This window comes from Saccopteryx bilineata, chromosome 12 (genome assembly GCF_036850765.1).
Source record: "Saccopteryx bilineata isolate mSacBil1 chromosome 12, mSacBil1_pri_phased_curated, whole genome shotgun sequence".
Lineage (NCBI taxonomy): Eukaryota > Metazoa > Chordata > Mammalia > Chiroptera > Emballonuridae > Saccopteryx > Saccopteryx bilineata.
In genome coordinates, this window is record NC_089501.1 from 2,977,428 (window position 1) to 2,996,951 (window position 19,524).

The 19,524-nt window shown below is 40.7% G+C and overlaps 1 protein-coding gene across 1 annotated transcript in view; it reads right to left on the reverse strand.

The window, feature by feature from the left end:
• Positions 1 to 19,524, reverse strand: part of PDSS2 (decaprenyl diphosphate synthase subunit 2) — a 298,179-nt gene that overhangs the window by 75,226 nt on the left and 203,429 nt on the right. The window contains exon 4 of the mRNA XM_066248357.1: positions 13,224 to 13,298. Within this exon, the coding sequence (XP_066104454.1) occupies positions 13,224 to 13,298 (75 nt within the window). The remainder of the gene's footprint in view (positions 1 to 13,223; positions 13,299 to 19,524) is intronic.

Below are 19,524 nucleotides of genomic sequence, written 5' to 3' on the forward strand. Positions count from 1 at the left end.
TTCATCTGTTAAAAATTTACTGAATATCTTCTATGTAAAAAATATTATTGTAGGTGCTCATGCCAGTGAGCAAAACTAGAGAATCGTTGCACTCCTAGTTCTAAAGCTTAGTAGGGAAATCGGACAATCAGATAATCTCACAGATAGATATATACCTACAAACAGATCTTTCCAGTGAGGGAGATGAACCCAACTGAGACTGGGGTTTTGGGGACAGTTTCCTTGAGGAAGTGACCCTCGAGCTGACCTAGGAAGGATAAATAAGGGATATATCATGAAGAAGATGAAGAAGTATGTTCTAGGCTTCAAGAATTGCACATACAAAGGAGAATGGGGTGCCTGAGGAATCAGAGAAGGCTACTGGGATGGCAGAGATGCAGACAGTGTGGGTGAGAGTGATAAAAGGCAAAGCTAGAGGGACAGACTGGCATTAGACTCTACGGGGTCTTTTGGGTCACTTTCAAGATTTTGATCTTTATCCCAAGATTTTGATCTTTATCCCAAGAGAGATGGGATGTTTCTGGGGGGTTGAAGTGGTGGCACAATGACATCAGATTAGCATTTTGAGATCCCTGATAGTGTGAAGGAAAGACAAAAGATGGGAAGATTTTATACAGGGAGGTGAAGGAGGAGGTTATTGGAGTAGCTCAGGCAAGAGATGAAGGAATCAGACCATGCAAAAGGGTCAGGCATAGCGTAAAACCAGGCTGCAGTCTGTGCCCCTGATGGTGGAGGAGTGATGGCATAAACAAGGAATGCTTCACTACTGCTATGAATTGAATGTATATGTCCCTGCAAAGTTCATAGGTTGAAACCCTAACTTCCAGGCTTAATGTAAAGGAGTAATTAAGGCTAGATAAAGTCATAAGGGTGGGGTTCTGATCCAATAGGATTAGTGTCCTTGTAATAAGAAACACCAGAGAGATTGTTCTGCTCTCTCTCCATTTGAGCCCACAGTGAGAAGGTGACCATCTGCAAGCCAGGAAGAGAGCTCTCACCAAAAACAAAAGTGACCAGAACTTTCTAGCCTCCAGAACTGTGACAAAATAAATTTCTGTTTTTCAAGCCACTCAGTGTATATTATTTTATTATGGCAGCCTGAGCTGGCTAACACAACTACCTTCTTATAAATCTTAGGATTCAGTGATGTTTTCAAAGTATATTTATACTGTTTCTTGCAACATCTTTTCACCATGCTCTTAATAATCATCATATTAACACAGTGCCTTAAAATTTGTTGGAAAGATGTATATTCTGGATATCTATCTCTGGATAACAAACCTCAAAATTTAGTGGCTCAATACAACAATCATTTTATTATGCTCACAGATTCTATGGGTCAGGAATTCAGAAAGGGAAGAGAAAAGATAGCTTGTCTCTGTTTCATGATGTCTGGGTCCTCAGCTGGGAAGGCCTGCAAAGCTGGGAATGATTCAAAGGGCTGGAGCTAGAACAACTGAGCTACTAGAGGTCCATTTCCAATAAAATGGCTTGTTCACCCACACACTAATCAGGTCCACCTTGGACTGATGACTGGAACACCTCCTTAGGGTCTCTCCACGTGGCTTCTCACAACGCGGTGGTTAAGTTCCGATAGGGAGCAGATAGAGTGTCTACAGAGAGTGAGCATGTCCAGATACCCTTTTATGGCCCGGCCTGAGAGTCAGGGGGTATCACTTCTACCATACTCTACTGATTGAGGTGCTCACAATTCCACTGAGATTCAAGGGAAAGGGACACAGATCCTTATCACTTGATGACAGGTGATGAGAGGAAAGTTAAAGAATTCCTGGTCTTGCCTGACCAGGCGGTGGCACAGAGATGCATCGGACTGGGATGCAGAGAACCCAGGTTCAAAACCTTGAGGTCACTGGCTTGAGCGTGGGCTCAACAGCTTGAGTGTGGGGTCACTGGTTTGAGTGTGGGATCATAGACATGACCTCAGGGTTACTGCTTGAGCCCAAGGTCGCTGGCTTGAGCAAGGGGTCACTCGCTCTGATGTAGCCTCCAGTCAAGGCACATATGAGAAAGCAATCAATGAACAACTAAGGAGCTGCAATGAAAAATTGATGCTTCTCATCTCTCTCCCTTCCTGTCTGTCTGTCCCTATCTGTCCCTCTCTCTTTGTTTCTGACACACACACACACACACACACACACACACACACACACACACACACACAAAATTTCTGGTCTTTGTTTTCTTAACCACCTCACTCTACTTTTGAAGCATGTACTCAGGAAAGTCACTTTCTTTACTCCCTCCCAGTTAGGCGCTGGCTAAGGAGCATGGAGTAAGGCAAATGTGGGGGTGAGGCTGGTAAGCGGCAGATATATTGAGGGGCTAAATTTTTGCCTTGAGAAATCTGGATGAATGGGGGGACTCTTTGTGAAGACAGAGCAATGAAATGGGTTTGGAGGGAAAGAGCATATATCTGGTCGTAATATGTACTGAGACGCTTGTGATAACCCTGAGTGGAAATACTGAGTAAGCAGCAAAATAGTTAGCTCTACATCTCAGTAATCTGCGATTAGATATCAATTCAGACTGACTAGCATATAGACAGATGGTAACTGAAGGCTTGAGCTTCATTTTTTGAATGGTCTATTCTTGTCCTGGGATCAGAATGGCATTCTATTAAACAATTTACATGCTTTATAGTGATGTCTTATTTCTCATACAAATAAGCTACCTTTTAAGATGTTCTTCTGTGATAGCTGTCAGTGAGTGACCGAGAATACCTCTAAATGGTATATAAATTCAACTTAAAATTTAACAAATAAAAACATTCACCAGCCAGATGCATTCTAAACTAAGGATCTACTTAATCAAAAGGGCCATTACGGGTATTAAGGTTACTCAGTCACCATAGCTCTCCTGCCTTCTCAGCCTCTGCATCACCTTCACTTCACCACCTTTGCATATCTAACCTAATGCTCCTATACCTGATTTCCAGTATGTTTCCTGCACAATACATTTGTTGCTTTTTCCTATAAATAAAAACATTTTGTGGATTAAATAATATATATACAGTATTATATCTTAAATGTGGTAGTGGGCACCTAGGTGTTTTATTTTATTATTAAACTGTATATATATGTTATATAAATTCTGTTTTGTATGTTTGATACATTTTAAATCACACTCAATAGCCTTTAAAACTGAATAAATTCACCATTTTTATTTGCAATAAAAGATTTAAGACTATGTCAACTTTATGAAAAAAAAAGTTGTTAGTAAATTATAGGTATTTATAATCACCACCACCAGCATCTTTAAAGTCTTGGCTATGTGAGTGATATGTTTGAACAGATGCCCAGCAAACAATAAAACATGACATGGCATGCTTTATTAGCTCATTAATACATGACTTGGGTACAACATGAGGGACAGGTTATGAGTAAATGTACCAGTGAAATATACCCCGGAGTATCTTAATGCTTTTATATAATACTCACTGTTTTATTTTTAAACCCCTTGAAATATACATTTTCTTTTAAAGATAGTATTTACATGTATATATATATTTGTGATATTTTTAACTTCAAGGAATAGAAAATAAGGTTTTCCTATCTGCTATCTACAAAAAAACCCTTTCAATATGAACTCTCTTCTACTTTGATAGACTAATTAGCTTCTTTGAACTCAAACTCATTGATTCCCTCTCTCTAGTAAACCGCCCCTGGTCACTTTCATCCATTTTATGGGAATAGTCTGCAAAGCCCTGGACTTCCCATCATTATCCTGTGCTTCTGCTTGCACACTGCACTAGAATGTCTCCGTACACAACACTTAGTCCTCTCTGGCAGCCTGGGGATCGACTGCCATAATGAACACGGCAATATCCCAACCAGGAAGTTCATGACCAACCAACTACTTCAGTGGAGGCAAATGGTTGTTGATGTCCTTCACCCTAGGAAAACAGTACCTGAGACAGAAATTTAAGAAAAACTCACTGAATTGTACAAGACTACCCTGGATGCCACCTTTGTATTTAGATTCAAAACCCACTGTGTTGGTGGCAACACAACTGGCTTCAGCCTGATTTATGATTCATGACCCCAAACATGGATTTGCAAGACCTGGCCTGCGTGAAAGCAAAAGACCTCAAGAAAACGGTAGCAGAAACACAAAAGCACATTAAAGAAAGTAAAGGGACCACAAATGCTCATGCTGTGCTGGTAAGAAGGAGCAGATTATACAATGACTTTATTTGTGGTGATTGTATAGATTTTTCATAAGAGGATTAATAAGCTATAAAAACTTTTAAGAAATGTACGTGTGTGTGCACACACACACACATACACATTGTAGATGCTTTAGGAACAGCCCTGACATGGCTTTACTGAAACTCCATGTACTGAACCTTTGCTCTCTCCAGCCTGGGAGGGTTCTCATTCCAGTTACTTAGTGGTTCCTCGCCCCAAAGGCAGAGCTTTGGTCCTCCAGCAGGAAGCCTGTAGTCTACTCCTTAAATTAGAACCCCATTGACGGGCTTGGCCTAGACCTCCAGGTCCCCACAAGGTTCTCTGATTCTAGTTCACAACTCCCAAACTCAGTGCCTTCAAACAATTATTTATTATTGCTCCCGTGTCTATGGATCAGTTAAGCTTCAGCTAATCTAGACTGGTGGTTCTCACAGCATGAGCCTCCAGTCTCTGGGTTGGCTGGAGAGGCTCTGCTCCAAGTATCTTTCATTTTGTTGGGTCGGCAGTCTAGTCAGGGCATGCTCTTCTCATGGATGGCAGAGGTCCAACTGGCCAAAGCAAGTCAAATGGCTGCGCCCACAGTTAACTTGCCCCACCTACTGATTCATTGATCCTTTTTAATTATCACTCCAGCTCCGACTACAACTATTGTGTCCATCTCAGCTTTTAATACAGGCTGTTGTGGTTACATGGCAAAAGACAGCTACGTATATTAGTTATCTATTACTGCATAATAAATTACCTCAAACTTAGTAGCTTAAAACAATAATACACATTTATTATGTCTCATAATTTCTATGGGTCAGGAATTCAAGAATGGTTCAGCTGTGTGGTTCTAACTTGGAGGCACGCATGAAAGACTAGCACTGTTATATTCTGCTGACAAGGAGACTGAGATAAACCTGTATAAATACCCTATATTTCTAATTACTGTTCACTATTTTTTTATTATCATTCTGAAGTGAGAGGCAAGGAGGCAGAGAGACAGACTCCTGCATGCGTCCCTACTGGGATCCACCCAGCAAACTCCCTACCCAGCAATGCTCTCTGCCCATCTGGGGCCATTGCTCCATCCTCAGTGCAGGGGGGCCAACTTGCTCAAACCAATCCAGCCATGCCTGCAGAAAGAGAGAGAGAGAGAGAGAGAGAGAGAGAGAGAGAGAGAGAGAGGGAGAAAGAAAGAGAGAGAGGAAGAGGAGAGGTAGAGAAGTAGATAGTCGCTTCTCCTGTGTGCCCCAACTGGAATCGAACCCAGGACATCCACATGCTGGGCTGATGCTCTACCACTGAACCAATTGGCCAGGGCCTGTCCACTACTTTTTAAGACATGTTTTTGTGCAATGCAATAAACTTTATGAGAAAATGTTGTTTAAATGGTACTTAGAACCAAAATAAAAGACTGACATGTAAAGAACAGGTTAAAAGATGGTAAATGTTGACTCAATTCCACAAAATACGCAGTAAGAGAGTAATAAAGAAGGAGACATACAGTATAAATGACTCAATAAGGCGAGAGAGAGGATACCTGCTGAACTCCTGGGCCCTTGCCCTACACTTGTTTCCACTACCAACAATCTTGTCTGTTGCTTCACACCTGTGTTATTTCAACACCCTTTCAGCTGGTCTTTCTGCTTCTAAATTCTCTGGCTTCCAATTTATTTTCACAGCTTTGACAATAATCTTTATTTTTTTAAATTTATTTATTCATTTTTTTAGAGAGGAGAGAGAGAGACAAAGAGAGAGAGAGAGCAAGGAGAGAGAGAAGGGGGGAGGAGCTGGAAGCATCAACTCCCATATGTGCCTTGACCAGGCAAGCCCAGGGTTTCAAACCGGCAACCTCAGCATTTCCACTGCGCCACCACAGGTCAGGCCTTTGACAATAATCTTTATCGAAGATCTTCTCATTGTGTAAGATCCTATGGTGCTTTCCTCCTGTTTACTGTTTTAAACCCCAACTCCCTCAAACAATGTTTAATATCTATCCACCGACTCATTGATCCTTTTTAAAATTATCACCCTTTCCTTGCAAGGCCCCTTTGCTCCAGCTCCCAATACAGGTTCATCCCTGTTTCAGCTCTCAGAACACATGGACCTGATTTGTCCAGCATAGCTGCTAGCACATACTAGGTACACAATAACCTTTATTGAATGTGATTTAGGTAACAAAAACAAAATCGTACATTTCTTTCCTTAGTTTTTGTTGAACTTGTGTCCAGAGCACCTTCATGTTTAGCTATCGTATATTTTCTGAATACTGTCTGCCTCCCAGAACTTGTCTACAACCACACTTCTGTTTGCCGACCATGGTCCAGCTGTGGGCAGGGGGCTTCTTTCCATTCCTTGGATACATTAAGCTGGCTCCTCTCTTTCGCCTTTGCCTGAGTTGCTTCCTTTTCCCTGGAATGCTTTCCCCTTTGTCCCCCCCACCCCCACCCCCACAACTAGCAGCTTTTTGTCACTCACATCTTAGTTTAAATTTTTTCCTCAGAGAGGATTTCCATGAATATCCAATTTAAAGTAACTCCCTCGATCAATGGGGCAGTGGGTCACGGGTCACTATCACTTCTCCCTAAGTTCTTAGCTGTGCAGTATCACTGTTAGTTGTTTCTCTTGCCCATGAATTTATGCGATTGTTTCTAGTCAGCTTCTCCACTAAGATGTAAGCTCCACGAGGGCAAAGCTGTCCTGTCCACTGAGCACTTGTATCGCTCGTCACACAGCAGATGCTCAAGAGACATGTTAAATGAATAAGCAAATCTAACTTCGCAGATAATGTTCAAAGCCAATTTTCTGATTCCAACAAACCTCTACATCCCCTAATACCTTCTCACATTTGACTTAAAAGAAAATGACCTCATCTAAGAAGCTTCTCCTCAATACTGTTATTTCTTAATTCTGTGCTTTCTCCTGCACACTTAGCCTGTGCCATACAATACTACATGTGGTCTTAGGGTATATTGCTCTCCAGTGCCTCTATGTGCATGTTTTCTCTCTGAACCGTATGAATCAGCAGATACTTGAGGGCAGGTCTGTATTTTTTGTTGTGGCTTTGTTTTGAATGCTCTGTTAGTACTCAGTGTGCTATTGTACACATAGTGGTGTATTAGGCACTTTATCAATACTGCCTAATATAGCACTATGGCTAATGTAGGATTTATGATAACAAACGATTGAACCAGAATACAATGAGAAATACTGCATCTAGATTTCCCAAATTCAGTATCTTTATTTTTATTATTTGTTTTTAATCTCTTCATTATGTTAAAGTATCAGGAGGTAGAATCTTATTCTGTTTTCCATCAAAAGACATTTCTTCACTGAAATATAAATTACTACATATCCTCTAATTTCTAAGTAAATGGGATACCTGGTTGTCTGCAATTTTATGCTGAAGGTATGATTCACTACATTTGCCAATATCACTTCCATAAGGGCCCATCACATATATTCCTAATTGTTTAACTTTGGAAAACATCTCTTTACAATACAAAATTGCCTGTAGCCTTAGTCACCAAATAATGAAAAATTCAGAACACAACATATTTCTCTTTCAGTCTTAGTTGGAAAGGAAGTGTCAAATTCAAATCCGCTTACAGCACATTCTAGTAAGACTGGTTACCACTTCAACTTCCTTTCTATAGTCTCCAGTCTATTTTTATTTTTCTAGACTCTTCTATTTATTTTTTATTTTTTTATTTTGTTTTGGTGACAAAGACAGAGAGAGACAGAGAGAGGAACAGATAGGGACAGACAGACAGGAAGGGAAATGAGAAGCATCAATACTTCGTTGCGGCATCTTAGTTATTCATTGACTGCTTTCTCATATGTGCCTTGACCAGGAAGCTACAGCAGACCGAGTAACCCCTTGCTCAAGCCAGTAACCTTGGGCTTAAGTTGGTGAGCCTTGCTCAAACCAGATGAGCCCACACTCAAGCCGGCGTTCTCCACATCCCAGTCCAACGCTCTATACACTGCACCAGCGCCTAGTCAGGCTAGACTCTTCTATTTCTTTGAATGCCAAAATTCATTTCCCTGTAAGTCAGCAAAGAGGAATCCCCACATTACCTCTCTGGAGCTCTCAACTCTTATCTGGAGCATCTGCCAGTGCCTCAACAGTAACCTGACATCAACTAAACTCACCAACCTCTCTCTATAACCAGCCCTATTTTATGTCAAATCTATCATCATTTTTTCTGATCAATCAGGTACAAAACAGTGGTGCCATTTCTGATTTCTCATTCTCATGGCGAAAGTACCCAACAGATATGCTAAAATAATCACTAAGGGTACCAGCAACACGCAGGTACTATAAACATTACTGAGGGGAAATTAATATTTGTTATTTTTATTTTTTTGTGACAGGGACAGTGAGAGAGAGAGAGAGAGAGAGAGAGAGAGAGAGAGAGAGATAAGGACAGACAGGAAGGACTGAGACGAGAAGCATCAGATCTTGGTTGTGGTACCTTCATTGACTGCTTCTCATATGTACCCTGACTGGGGGGCTACAGCAGAGCAAGTGACCCCTTGCTCAAGCCAGTGATCTTGGGCTCAAGCCAGCGACCTTGGGATTTAAGCCAGCGATCTTTGGGCTCAAGCTAGTGACCATAGGGTCATGCCTACAATCCCACGCTCAAGCCAGCAACCCTATGCTCAAGTTGGTGAGCCCATGCTCAAGCTGGATGAGCCCTCACTCAAGCCAGTGACCTTGGGGTTTTGAACCTGGGTCCTCTGCAGCCCAGTCCGATGCTCTATCCACTGCACCACCACCTGGCCAGGCTACATTTGTTATTTTTAAAAATGTCATTATAACAAAAATAAAAAAATAAAATCATTTTTACAATAAACAACAATTTAAAATGCAGTTTTTCTATTTAATATGTTTCAGTCTTCAATATGCTAACATAAAAAATGGTAGAGAGGCCCTGGCCGGTTGGCTCAGCGGTAGAGCGTCGGCCTGGCGTGCGGGGGACCCGGGTTCGATTCCCGGCCAGGGCACATAGGAGAAGCGCCCATTTGCTTCTCCACCCCCCCTCCTTCCTCTCTGTCTCTCTCTTCCCCTCCCGCAGCTGAGGCTCCATTGAAGCAAAGATGGCCTGGGCGCTGGGGATGGCTCCTTGGCCTCTGCCCCAGGCGCTAGAGTGGCTCTGGTCAGAGCGATGCCCCGGAGGGGCAGAGCATCGCCCCCTGGTGGACAAAGAATCGCCCCTGGTGGGTGTGCCGGGTGGATCCTAATCGGGCGCATGCGGGAGTCTGTCTGTCTCTCCCCGTTTCCAGCTTCAGAAAAAAAAAAAATTAAAAAAAAAAATGGTAAAGAGAAGGGAGCTTTTATAAATGTTGAAGAAAGCACAACGACTAATTTTTATTGGGAGGAAGAAATGGTTATATTAGCAAATGTAAAACTAAAAATACCCTTTACAATGGATAGAACAAAGGATGGGTTTCCTAAATTACTTTGAATGTTTAAATGATCACAATTTACCTAAAAGTCTCTTGAATATTACTAAAATAAGTCACATAAACTTTCATAGTTTTAAGGAGGGTTATCAGTGATTTTCAACCTTTTTTTCTTCATGGCACAAACACACACTAATTACTAAGGTCAGTGCCCCTGACTAAATACAACCATTTTCATCTCATGGCACAAATAAATTAGTTACTAAGGAAGAAGAGGTCAGGGCCCCTTTTTCTTTAGTAATTAGTTTGTGAGTGCGTGAGAAACAAAGGTTGAAAATCACTGGGTTAGATAACAAACTTCTTCTGGAGAAGGTGATTTCAAACGTGTCCAGTTCCAATTCCCCTCCGTTTGCTTTGCTGTGCTCACCCTCAGCACACAGACACTGCCCCACTAAAGCTGTTTCTGCACTGCCCGGTTTCTCCCGCACTGCGTTAGGCAGCCACACAGAAAACAGACCACTATTGTATCCTCTTATCCCTAGACAGAAGAAATGGTTTGCAGCTTATTTTAAACCACAAAGCAATTCTTTTGTGTACAGAATTGGCCCAAGGCTAGGGAGGTTGTGCAACTCACTTCCCACATGACCTCCACTTGGGGCGGCTCCCCAGTCCTGCCAGAACATGAAAACCTGGAAGGCACTCCATGGGGGGCAGTTCTCTCTCTCCTCTGGATTGATTCCTGGGCCAAGTTAGAAAAACCAAGTTCTGAAAAGCCATTCCAATGGCCAGCACACTCGGAGAGGGGGGAAAAGCCAGAATTTTTCTGGTTAGGAAAGGAAATGTGGTTAACCTAAATTGAACACAGGATACAAATACAGGCATCAAAAAGCACGCCTACTGCCTCAGTTCAACTATGCATTTTTGGTTCCATTAAAAAAAGAAAACAAAGGAAAGCACTTTAAATAGTTTGGCTATATTCAGAAATGTAACCATGTAAAAAAACCTCCAGTCTATTAAAGAACTGCATTTGGGGAGGTGGTGTGGAAGATTCTTTTGAGTAAATTATTCGCTAACCAGAGACAACAACTGCTTGCTAAGTGTCGGTTCATGTATGATTAACTGTCCTTCACAGACTTTGCTGCTTCATCTTTTCTCTTCCTAGGAAGAAACAGATTATATGGGACTTGGAGTCAAGATACCTGGGTTCAGATCATGTCACTGTGAAAAGGGCATTCACAATATCCAGGCACTATGCTTTCCTGCTATCTGTCATTTCTGAGTTTCAGACTTTACCTCTATAAAATGGGTATACCAACAAATGTCCCCCTTTTCATAGATGATTGTGCAGAAAGAAAGTGTAAGTAAACTGTAAAGTGCTATCTAAGCATTCAATATTGTTGTTATTAGGTATTTTCGACATATAGAAAGTACTTAACACATGTTCACATATATTAATGAGTTGGGCTTATTATTATTATTATTATTATTATTATTATTTTATTCAGTGAGAAAAAAGAGTCAGAGACAGACTCCCTCATGTGCCCCCACGGATCCACCTGACAAGCCCACTAGGGGGTTATGCTCTACCCATCTGGAGTGTTGCTCTGTTGCTCAGCAACCAAACTCTTCTTAGCACCTGAGGCGGTGGCCATGGAGCCATCCTCAGTGCCCAATGCCAACTTGCTCCAATTGAGCCATTGCTGCAGAAGAGGAAGAGGAAGAGGAAGAGGAAGAGGAGGAGGAGGAGGAGGAGGAGGAGGAGGAGGAGGAGGAGGAGGAGGAGAGAGAGAGAGAGAGAAGCTAGGAGGGGAGAGGTGGAGAAGCACATGGGCGCTTCTCCTATGTGCCCTGACTGGGAATCAAACCTGGGACATCTACATGCTGGGCTGATGCTCTACCACTGAGCCAACTGGCCAGGGCCTAAACTGGGCTAATTATAGTGGACAAATGGTAAGAGTACATAAATCATGAACCTTTAAATCAATAATACTTTCACTTAAAAATTAATAGTCATTTAACTTTAAAATATTAATATTTTATATAAAACTAATTTGAGCACCTTGAAACTATCCCAGGGGAAAACTATGCCTCAACCAACAGAGACCACAGTAATCATCACACATAGGGGGTCCTGGGGATAGCAGACAGACAGCTGGAAGTCGGGTTCCTTAGGGTCCAGAGGCAGTAGAGTGAGAGGTTAGTAGCCTGAGCTCTGGAGTTTAAATCTCAGCTAACAAGTTCTGTGACCAAAGGCAAATGATTTGATTTTTTTCTAAACTCCAGTTTTCACATATGCAAAATTGGAATACTAGCAGATACTAGTAGTAGTAGTAGTAGTAGTATCTGCTAGTATGATTAGTAGTAGTAGTATCTGCTAGTGTGATCTCTGAGAAGATTAAGTATAAAAACATAGGTAAATAGTTACCACAGTATTAGCTGGTTAGCTAGCCACCTTCACCATACTATACACAGGGTAACTTTCTATGAGTGGAAGTAGACCAGGTCTCCTCCATTTTACAATCTGCTATCAATTTTAGGCATGGTGAACTCTGGTATGTTTTTGAAAACCACGGCAAAGGAGGACGGACCACTGAGGTCATATATCCTGCCGGGTCTCCACATACCACTATTCCACCTGGGTGAGGTTAGATCTGCGTACTGGGCACTGTAGTTTCCTGTACCAAATATTAGCAGGCATTTCTTCATAATTCACTAACCATTCTTTGAACCATTCAGAGTCCCTGGGTTATACTTTTAAATTTCTTATCCATGTTGCTTATGCTCTGTTTCACTTCCAGTAAAATTTGCCTTTCTTTTTGCAAATGGAAATATCAAAAAGCTTAAGATGGGCATACATGCATATTTTTTCTCATTTGCAGTGAGTGAAATCTTGCTAATACAGAAGCTAAAGAAGTTAGAATAATGAAATGCTATGATAGGAACCCCTCATACTATATACCATGTTAAATGATGATGGTGGTCAGTGAAGCAATTGCTTTATGTTCAATAGCCTACTGAAATGTATTAACTACATTTTAAGGAAATAAAACCTAACCCTTCTTAAGATGTCCTGCCAAATGAGTCAAAACCCCTTAATTCTAGATCTATAAAATTTATCAAAATAATTGAACTGTGTGGCCATTGGAATTCTTTTCATAGAGAATTTAATAAGGCAGTAAATTCTGGATCTTGGATATAAAAGACATTCCTTCCACACCCCCAACAGCCATCTTCTTGAGAGCACGTCTACTCCTCAGGGACGTGGAAGGTCCCTTTCTCCAGGGAAAGGCTGGGCCCTGGTGTCTCAGCGTGAGCTGCCCCTCCAGTCTGCTTGTCTTGGGACAGCGTTACCTGCCAGCCAGCAAAAGCCTGGTGTCTACTGGGCTGCTGCTGATAGAACAGACTGTGAATCCAGCTAGAGGATAAGAGGTTGTTTTAATTGGCTAAATCTGCTATGTACCAAGCGTATGGCCATGAATTTGTAGCCAAAACACTAATCTTAAAAAAAAAAGTCATATGCAATTTAAACAGAAAACAAAACTGACATTTTCACTCACCAATTCTAGTTTTGCCACAAGGGTATTTTAACCTAGCATTTTATAATGGCTACCAAATCCTTACCTTTGCCGAAGTAGAATTTTCATGGTATACTCCTTGTACCAAGTCCCTAAGGGCACTTGCTAAAAGTTCCACAACCTAAAAAATAAGATAAAAAATGAAAAGAAACAATTATTAAACTTATCTGCATTTTTACCTCAGAATGCCACAGAAGGCTTAGGCACAAGGCAGCATTTGTGGTTGATAGAAAAACAAAAACAGGGTTATGTGTAAAGATGCTGGCATCTGGCACTGCCTACCCAGATATTGAGTTGTGATCCAATTATTTTTTCAGTCATAATTTAAGCAAAAAAAAACCACCCACATCTTATAAGCACAACATTTAACTAATATACATGAAATCCAGTAAAAGACATTTGGTACATAAGCTTAAATTCCAGATAACTAATGAAATTTTAACCCAATTTATTTTCTGCATGTTTATTTCTGTCAAATGGATATTTTTCAATATCCCCATTCTGGGAGCCATTACAACGCTAATTTTCAAACTTAATATAGAAAGAAAAGCAAATATAAACGAATGATTAACCTTCAAATGTGTTAGTTCTGTTGTACTTTAAAATGTACCGTGAACATTTTTGGTGTAGGAATCCCAGGTCAAACATAACTTATTTTCAAACCTGATAATTTTTACAGAAACACAATATTGAAATCATATTCATCAAACTTGTATTACTTTCAAGGCTCAAGGTACTTTAAAAAAATCAAGTAAAATCAAAAGCTTTGAACTTGTTCCAGAATGTAAAACAAGCAGAAAACAGTAAATGGTCTCTTTGGAACTACTGTACAACTTAGAGTTGTTTGCATAAACCATCTTAATTCAAAAAGATAAAACAGTGCTATTTATTATAATGTTCATCATAGCTATTTCAAACAAGAATTCCTCAAGGCAACCCTATCCCACTTCTTATGAAGTCTTAATATCTTGTATATTTAGCTTCCAATAATATGCAGTTTTGTATCTGATTCCCACTCTTCGCTTCCTAAAACTTAGCTCAGTTCTGACTGAATTAAAGGATCTTGTTTCAGCTTTTATCATTCTTGTAATTGAAGACATTATTAAGCCAAAGGATACAGACCCAAACAACAAGATACTTCAATTTCAGAAACTCTGGATTCAATAAACATTTTCTTAGAGGCAAATTACATTAATTTGTAGAAAGACTTCTTTAAAATTTTAACACATGAGCATTTATATTTATATGTATACTGCATAACACATACAAGGTTGCTGATACAGAAATTTTGCTGATTAAAGGCATTTTTTTTTTAGTTCTGCAAATGGGTTAATTTGTAAGACCTATACAAACTTTTCTATTTTTTTTCCTTTTTCCTTAAAATCACATTGCCCTTTAGGTAACCAAATACTTAAGAAATATTGTAGCAATATGAGCTGCAGAGGAACTGGAAGGACAATGATCCTACAGTGTTACCAGATGTGTTGAGTTATTTAAGTGGGGAAGAGAGAAAAATGAATAGATTTTTTCCCCTGAAGGTATCAGATAAACCCTATTCCTAAATCCAGGAGGATTGAGTATCCGCCAATAGGTCTATGAAAGACTGTAACTAAATGCACAGTAATAGATTGGATTACAGTTTATACAAGCAACATCCCAAGATCCTCCTGATGGTTGGACACAATACAGACCAATCACTCAGTAAGAAATGTTATGGTTTTGAAACAGTTTGAACTCTGAGACCAGCACTGGTAAAGTGAAGAGGGATTTACAAAGAGAAAGTCTAACACTAAATGTCAAAGTGATGGTATGAACTTTTAACCACAGTGTTCCTTTACTTCCCTGAAATTCCAGACCAGGCAGAAACAATTTTATTCTGACTCTTTGTCTTTTTTTTTTTTTTAGTGAGGTCACTCTTTCTTTAAAAATTATTTTTATTTTATTTATTCATTTCAGAGAAGAGAGAGAGCGTGTGTGCGAGAGAGAAGGTGAGGAGGAGCAGGAAACATCAACTCCCATATGTGCCTTGACCAGGCAAGCCCAGGGTTTCAAACTGGCGACCTCAGCATTCCAGGTAGAGGCTTTATCCACTGCGTCACCACAGGTCAGGCCTGACTCTTCGTCTTTTAATCCAACCAGCATATATAGGCAGACCTGTATTTATAAACTCATAATCTATGAACGACCTATACTTCCAAATGGGCATACTTAACTTGAGCAGAATACATCTTCAAAGCCAATGACAATCATCAAAAAACAAAAAGAACCCGAAAAAAAACCTTTGAACTATTGTAGGTTAATAAGTCCAGGATGATAAGAAATTATAAAAGTTAGGAATGGCTTAGGGGAGATGAATGTGTCCCAGGTAAGGGTGACTTAGTGCATAAATAAATATCTTTTCATTGCCTGAGATGTCTCCTTTACTTTACAAATTATACCAAAGAGAGATGTGTTTGAGTATCATTCTCCTTTAAAATTGCAAATATTTATAGAAAAATCACAGGGCTACCAGCTGCAAAAACTAATCTTTTTTTTCCATTATATAGCTTACTACCAAAGGCATTGACCTGGTTAGACACCTATTGTATTAAAATATAATAAAGCAGTTGCTTAATGACATTTTTTTTCTTCAAATTCTTGAGAAATAATTTGTTCAAGCAACCTAAAATGGTAGCAAGGATAATGGCAGCCAGAGGAGAATCCAGAAGACTACATGCGAGACCTCCTGAGGGTAAGAGCTCAAGGCTCAGACTCCTTGGTGCTTCGGACAAGAGCAACCTTGAAAAACATTCAAGGGCTTTTGTTCCTCAAGCCTGGGGTGGGGTGAGGGGGTGGAGGAGTTGGGGGACAAGCAAACACTTTCTAAAGGAAGACAGGCTGGAAGAGCCTCAGTGTTAGCCACCCTGAGAAGCCTAACCCATCAAATACAATGACTCAGAGCGGAGGGCAGGAGTCAGAGGATCCAGATTCTACCTCAAGGCCTACTCCTTATTTCATTGTGAGATTTGGGGCAAATCAATACATTTCTTTAAGCTTTGGTTTTCCTTAACTATTGTATAAAATGAGGGAAGCTGCAAAACCTCATTCCTTATAGTCCCTTTCAGTTCTAAGATTTTTGAGCTTCTAGAAATGCAAATCTTAGTATTTATAATTAAACATGTAAATTTTAAAATACTTTTTTTGGGTAATATGTTCTTTTCACATGGACCGTTTTTTCTGTCTGAACTCTACTGATTACTTACTTTATTTGAGAGACTTTTTGTACCCAATCCCTCTTGGTTCCAATACCTAGAATCAAAAGGAAGCAATTTCTTTCTTTTTTTTTTTTTTAAAGCATCATGACTGGTAGCCCACGCTGTCAGCTGGTGAAGTAGTCCTACTTGGGTCAATTAAATGGCACACTGCTGAATTCTGGATCATGAAGGGCTCTGAGGGTGGGGAGTAATTCATACAGATTTGGAATGACATCGGTTAAGTTGTATCAAACAAATAATGGCACTAGTTGGCCACACCACTTCCTTCTCTCATTAGTAAATACGTAGAGCAATTAGAAAAGTATCTGGAATATCATAGTCTTGGTGAGTATTAACTTATTAGTCTTCTATACTGCTATATTATTACTCTATATTCTTGGATACATGAAAGGCATAGTATGGGCACCAAGATTATAGTGTCTTTTACATTGTGTGCCTAAGTATTTTTAGAATAAAGTGGGTTTCCATTCAACAACAGAACACACGAAAAGGCTAATTTAACCAAAATCAGAGATCTCTGTAACACTGATTTGTTGCACCCTGAAATAATTTCAGATTATATGACCATCACCATCAATGTTATAAAATTTACTTTATCAGTCTGTAAAATAAACAAAAAGGAGATAATTTTCTTCATTTCTGCATTTCTGGAGGTTCAAATGTAAAAATACTCTTCTCTTTCATTTGTGCTGTATGTTTAAATTTGACTGTGGAGCCATGCTGTACATTATCCTTCAACCTTCTCACATCTTAGATTTCTGTGAGCCAGAAGTGGTAACCTTCACAATGTCATTGTAATGAGCCGGCTTCTCCTACCACCTAGGTTTTTGGCTAGAAAAGTAAGTGAACAGTATACTTCCAACTGGTATTCTTAAGCAGCTGCTGACCTTTCCCACTTCAACGACTACCCTCTCACCAAAGATAAGGAATAGGTGGATCCATAGCACCTCAACCACAGCACACGGATCTGATATAGCTGACCTTGGCAATGAATTTCTTTCATATATATATATATATATATATATATATATATATGAAAGAAATTCATGTGTGTATATATATGTATATATGTATGTATATGTATGTATATAATTTTTATTTTTATTGATTTTAGAGAGACAGGAAGGAGGAGAGAGAGAGGGGAAAACATCAATTTGTTGTTCCACTTATTTATGCATTCATTGGTTGCTTCTCGTATTTGCCCTGACCAGGGATGGAACCCATGACCTTGCTCTAACCAAGTGAGTACCCAGCCAGGGCCTGGAATGGAATTATTTATTTATTTATTATTGGACAGAGACAGAGTTAGAGAGAGGAACAGATAGGGACAGACAGATGGAAATGGAGAGATGAGAAGCATCAGTTCGTCATTGCGGCACCTTAGTTGTTCATTAATTGCTTTCTCATACGTGCCTAGACAGGGGGGGTGTTTACAGCAGAGCGAGTGACCCCTTGCTCAAACCAGCAACCTTGGGCTCAAGCCAGGGACCATGGGGTCTATGATCCCATGCTCAAGCCAGTGACCCTGCACTCAAGCTGGTGAGCCTGTGTTCAAGCCATATGAGCCCGCACTCAAGCCAGCAACCTTCGGGTTTTGAACCTGGGTCCTCTGCGTTCAAGTCCAATGCTTTATCCACTGTGCCATCATCTGGTCAGGCTGGAATGAAATTCTTTAACAGTATTTTACAGGACAAATTTTTCCAATTTCAGGAATATATAATTGTTTCATTCTTTATCTTTTGGCAAAGGTAACTGCAATTTTTTTAACTGAAAAATTAAAGTGATGCTTACTCTTATTAAAGGAATTGTGATGACTATGCCCTGAGTTATAATAAAGTTCTCATTATAAAACACAGAAACTAAGAGAAGCAGGAGTGGTAAGAGAACAACAATGACCAAAGATACCCCCACTTTTACTGCTATACAAAGACGTCCGTGGCCCTGGCCGGTTGGCTCAGCGGTAGAGCGTCGGCCTAGCGTGCGGAGGACCCGGGTTCGATTCCCGGCCAGGGCACACAGGAGAAGCGCCCATTTGCTTCTCCACCCCTCCGCCGCGCTTTCCTCTCTGTCTCTCTCTTCCCCTCCCGCAGCCAAGGCTCCATTGGAGCAAAGATGGCCCGGGCGCTGGGGATGGCTCTGTGGCCTCTGCCTCAGGCGCTAGAGTGGCTCTGGTCGCAACATGGCGACGCCCAGGATGGGCAGAGCATCGCCCCCTGGTGGGCAGAGCGTCGCCCCTGGTGGGCGTGCCGGGTGGATCCCGGTCGGGCGCATGCGGGAGTCTGTCTGTCTCTCCCTGTTTCCAGCTTCAGAAAAATGAAAAAAAAAAAAACCCAAAAAAAAACCAAAAAAAAACAAACAAAGACGTCCGTAACACATTCTGAAGGAAAAAAAAATAAAGCTGGTTACAAAACAGAATAGCATAATAGGAATTTTTAAAACAAAAATGAGGTCAATTTATAGGTTCTTATGCAGAGAACAAAGTATGAAAAAAGAAAACAATATTCATAATGGTAATGTATAAGTGGTAACATTCCAGATGACTTTGTTTGTTTTGTATTTTTCTGAAGTTAGAAGCTGGGAGGCAGTCAGACAGACTCCCACATGCACCCGACCCGGATCGACCCGGCATGCCCACCAGGGGCAGATGCTCTGTCCATCTGGGGAATTGCTCCATTGCGGCTGATGCCATTCTAGCGCCTGAGGAGGAGACCATGGAGTCATCCTCAGTGCCTCGGCTAACTTTGCTCCAGTGGAGCCTTGGCTGTGGGAGGGGAAGACAGATATAAAGAGGAAGGAGAGGAGGAAGGGTGGAGAAGCAGATGAGTGCTTCTCCTGTGTGTCCTGACTTGGGAATCGGACCTGGGACTTCCACATGCGGGGCGGACGCTCTATCGCTGAGCCAACCGGCCAGGGCCCATTTCAGATGACTTTTAATTAAACATATTTTCTTCAACTTTTCTGAATTGCTTAAATTTACAATGTATCACATTTCCTCTCTCCTTTTATACTGCTTTAATAATCAGATAAAACCATAAACCTGCTTCCATGTGGGGAAAGATACCCTCACTTTTACATGGGGAAGAACACCTCACT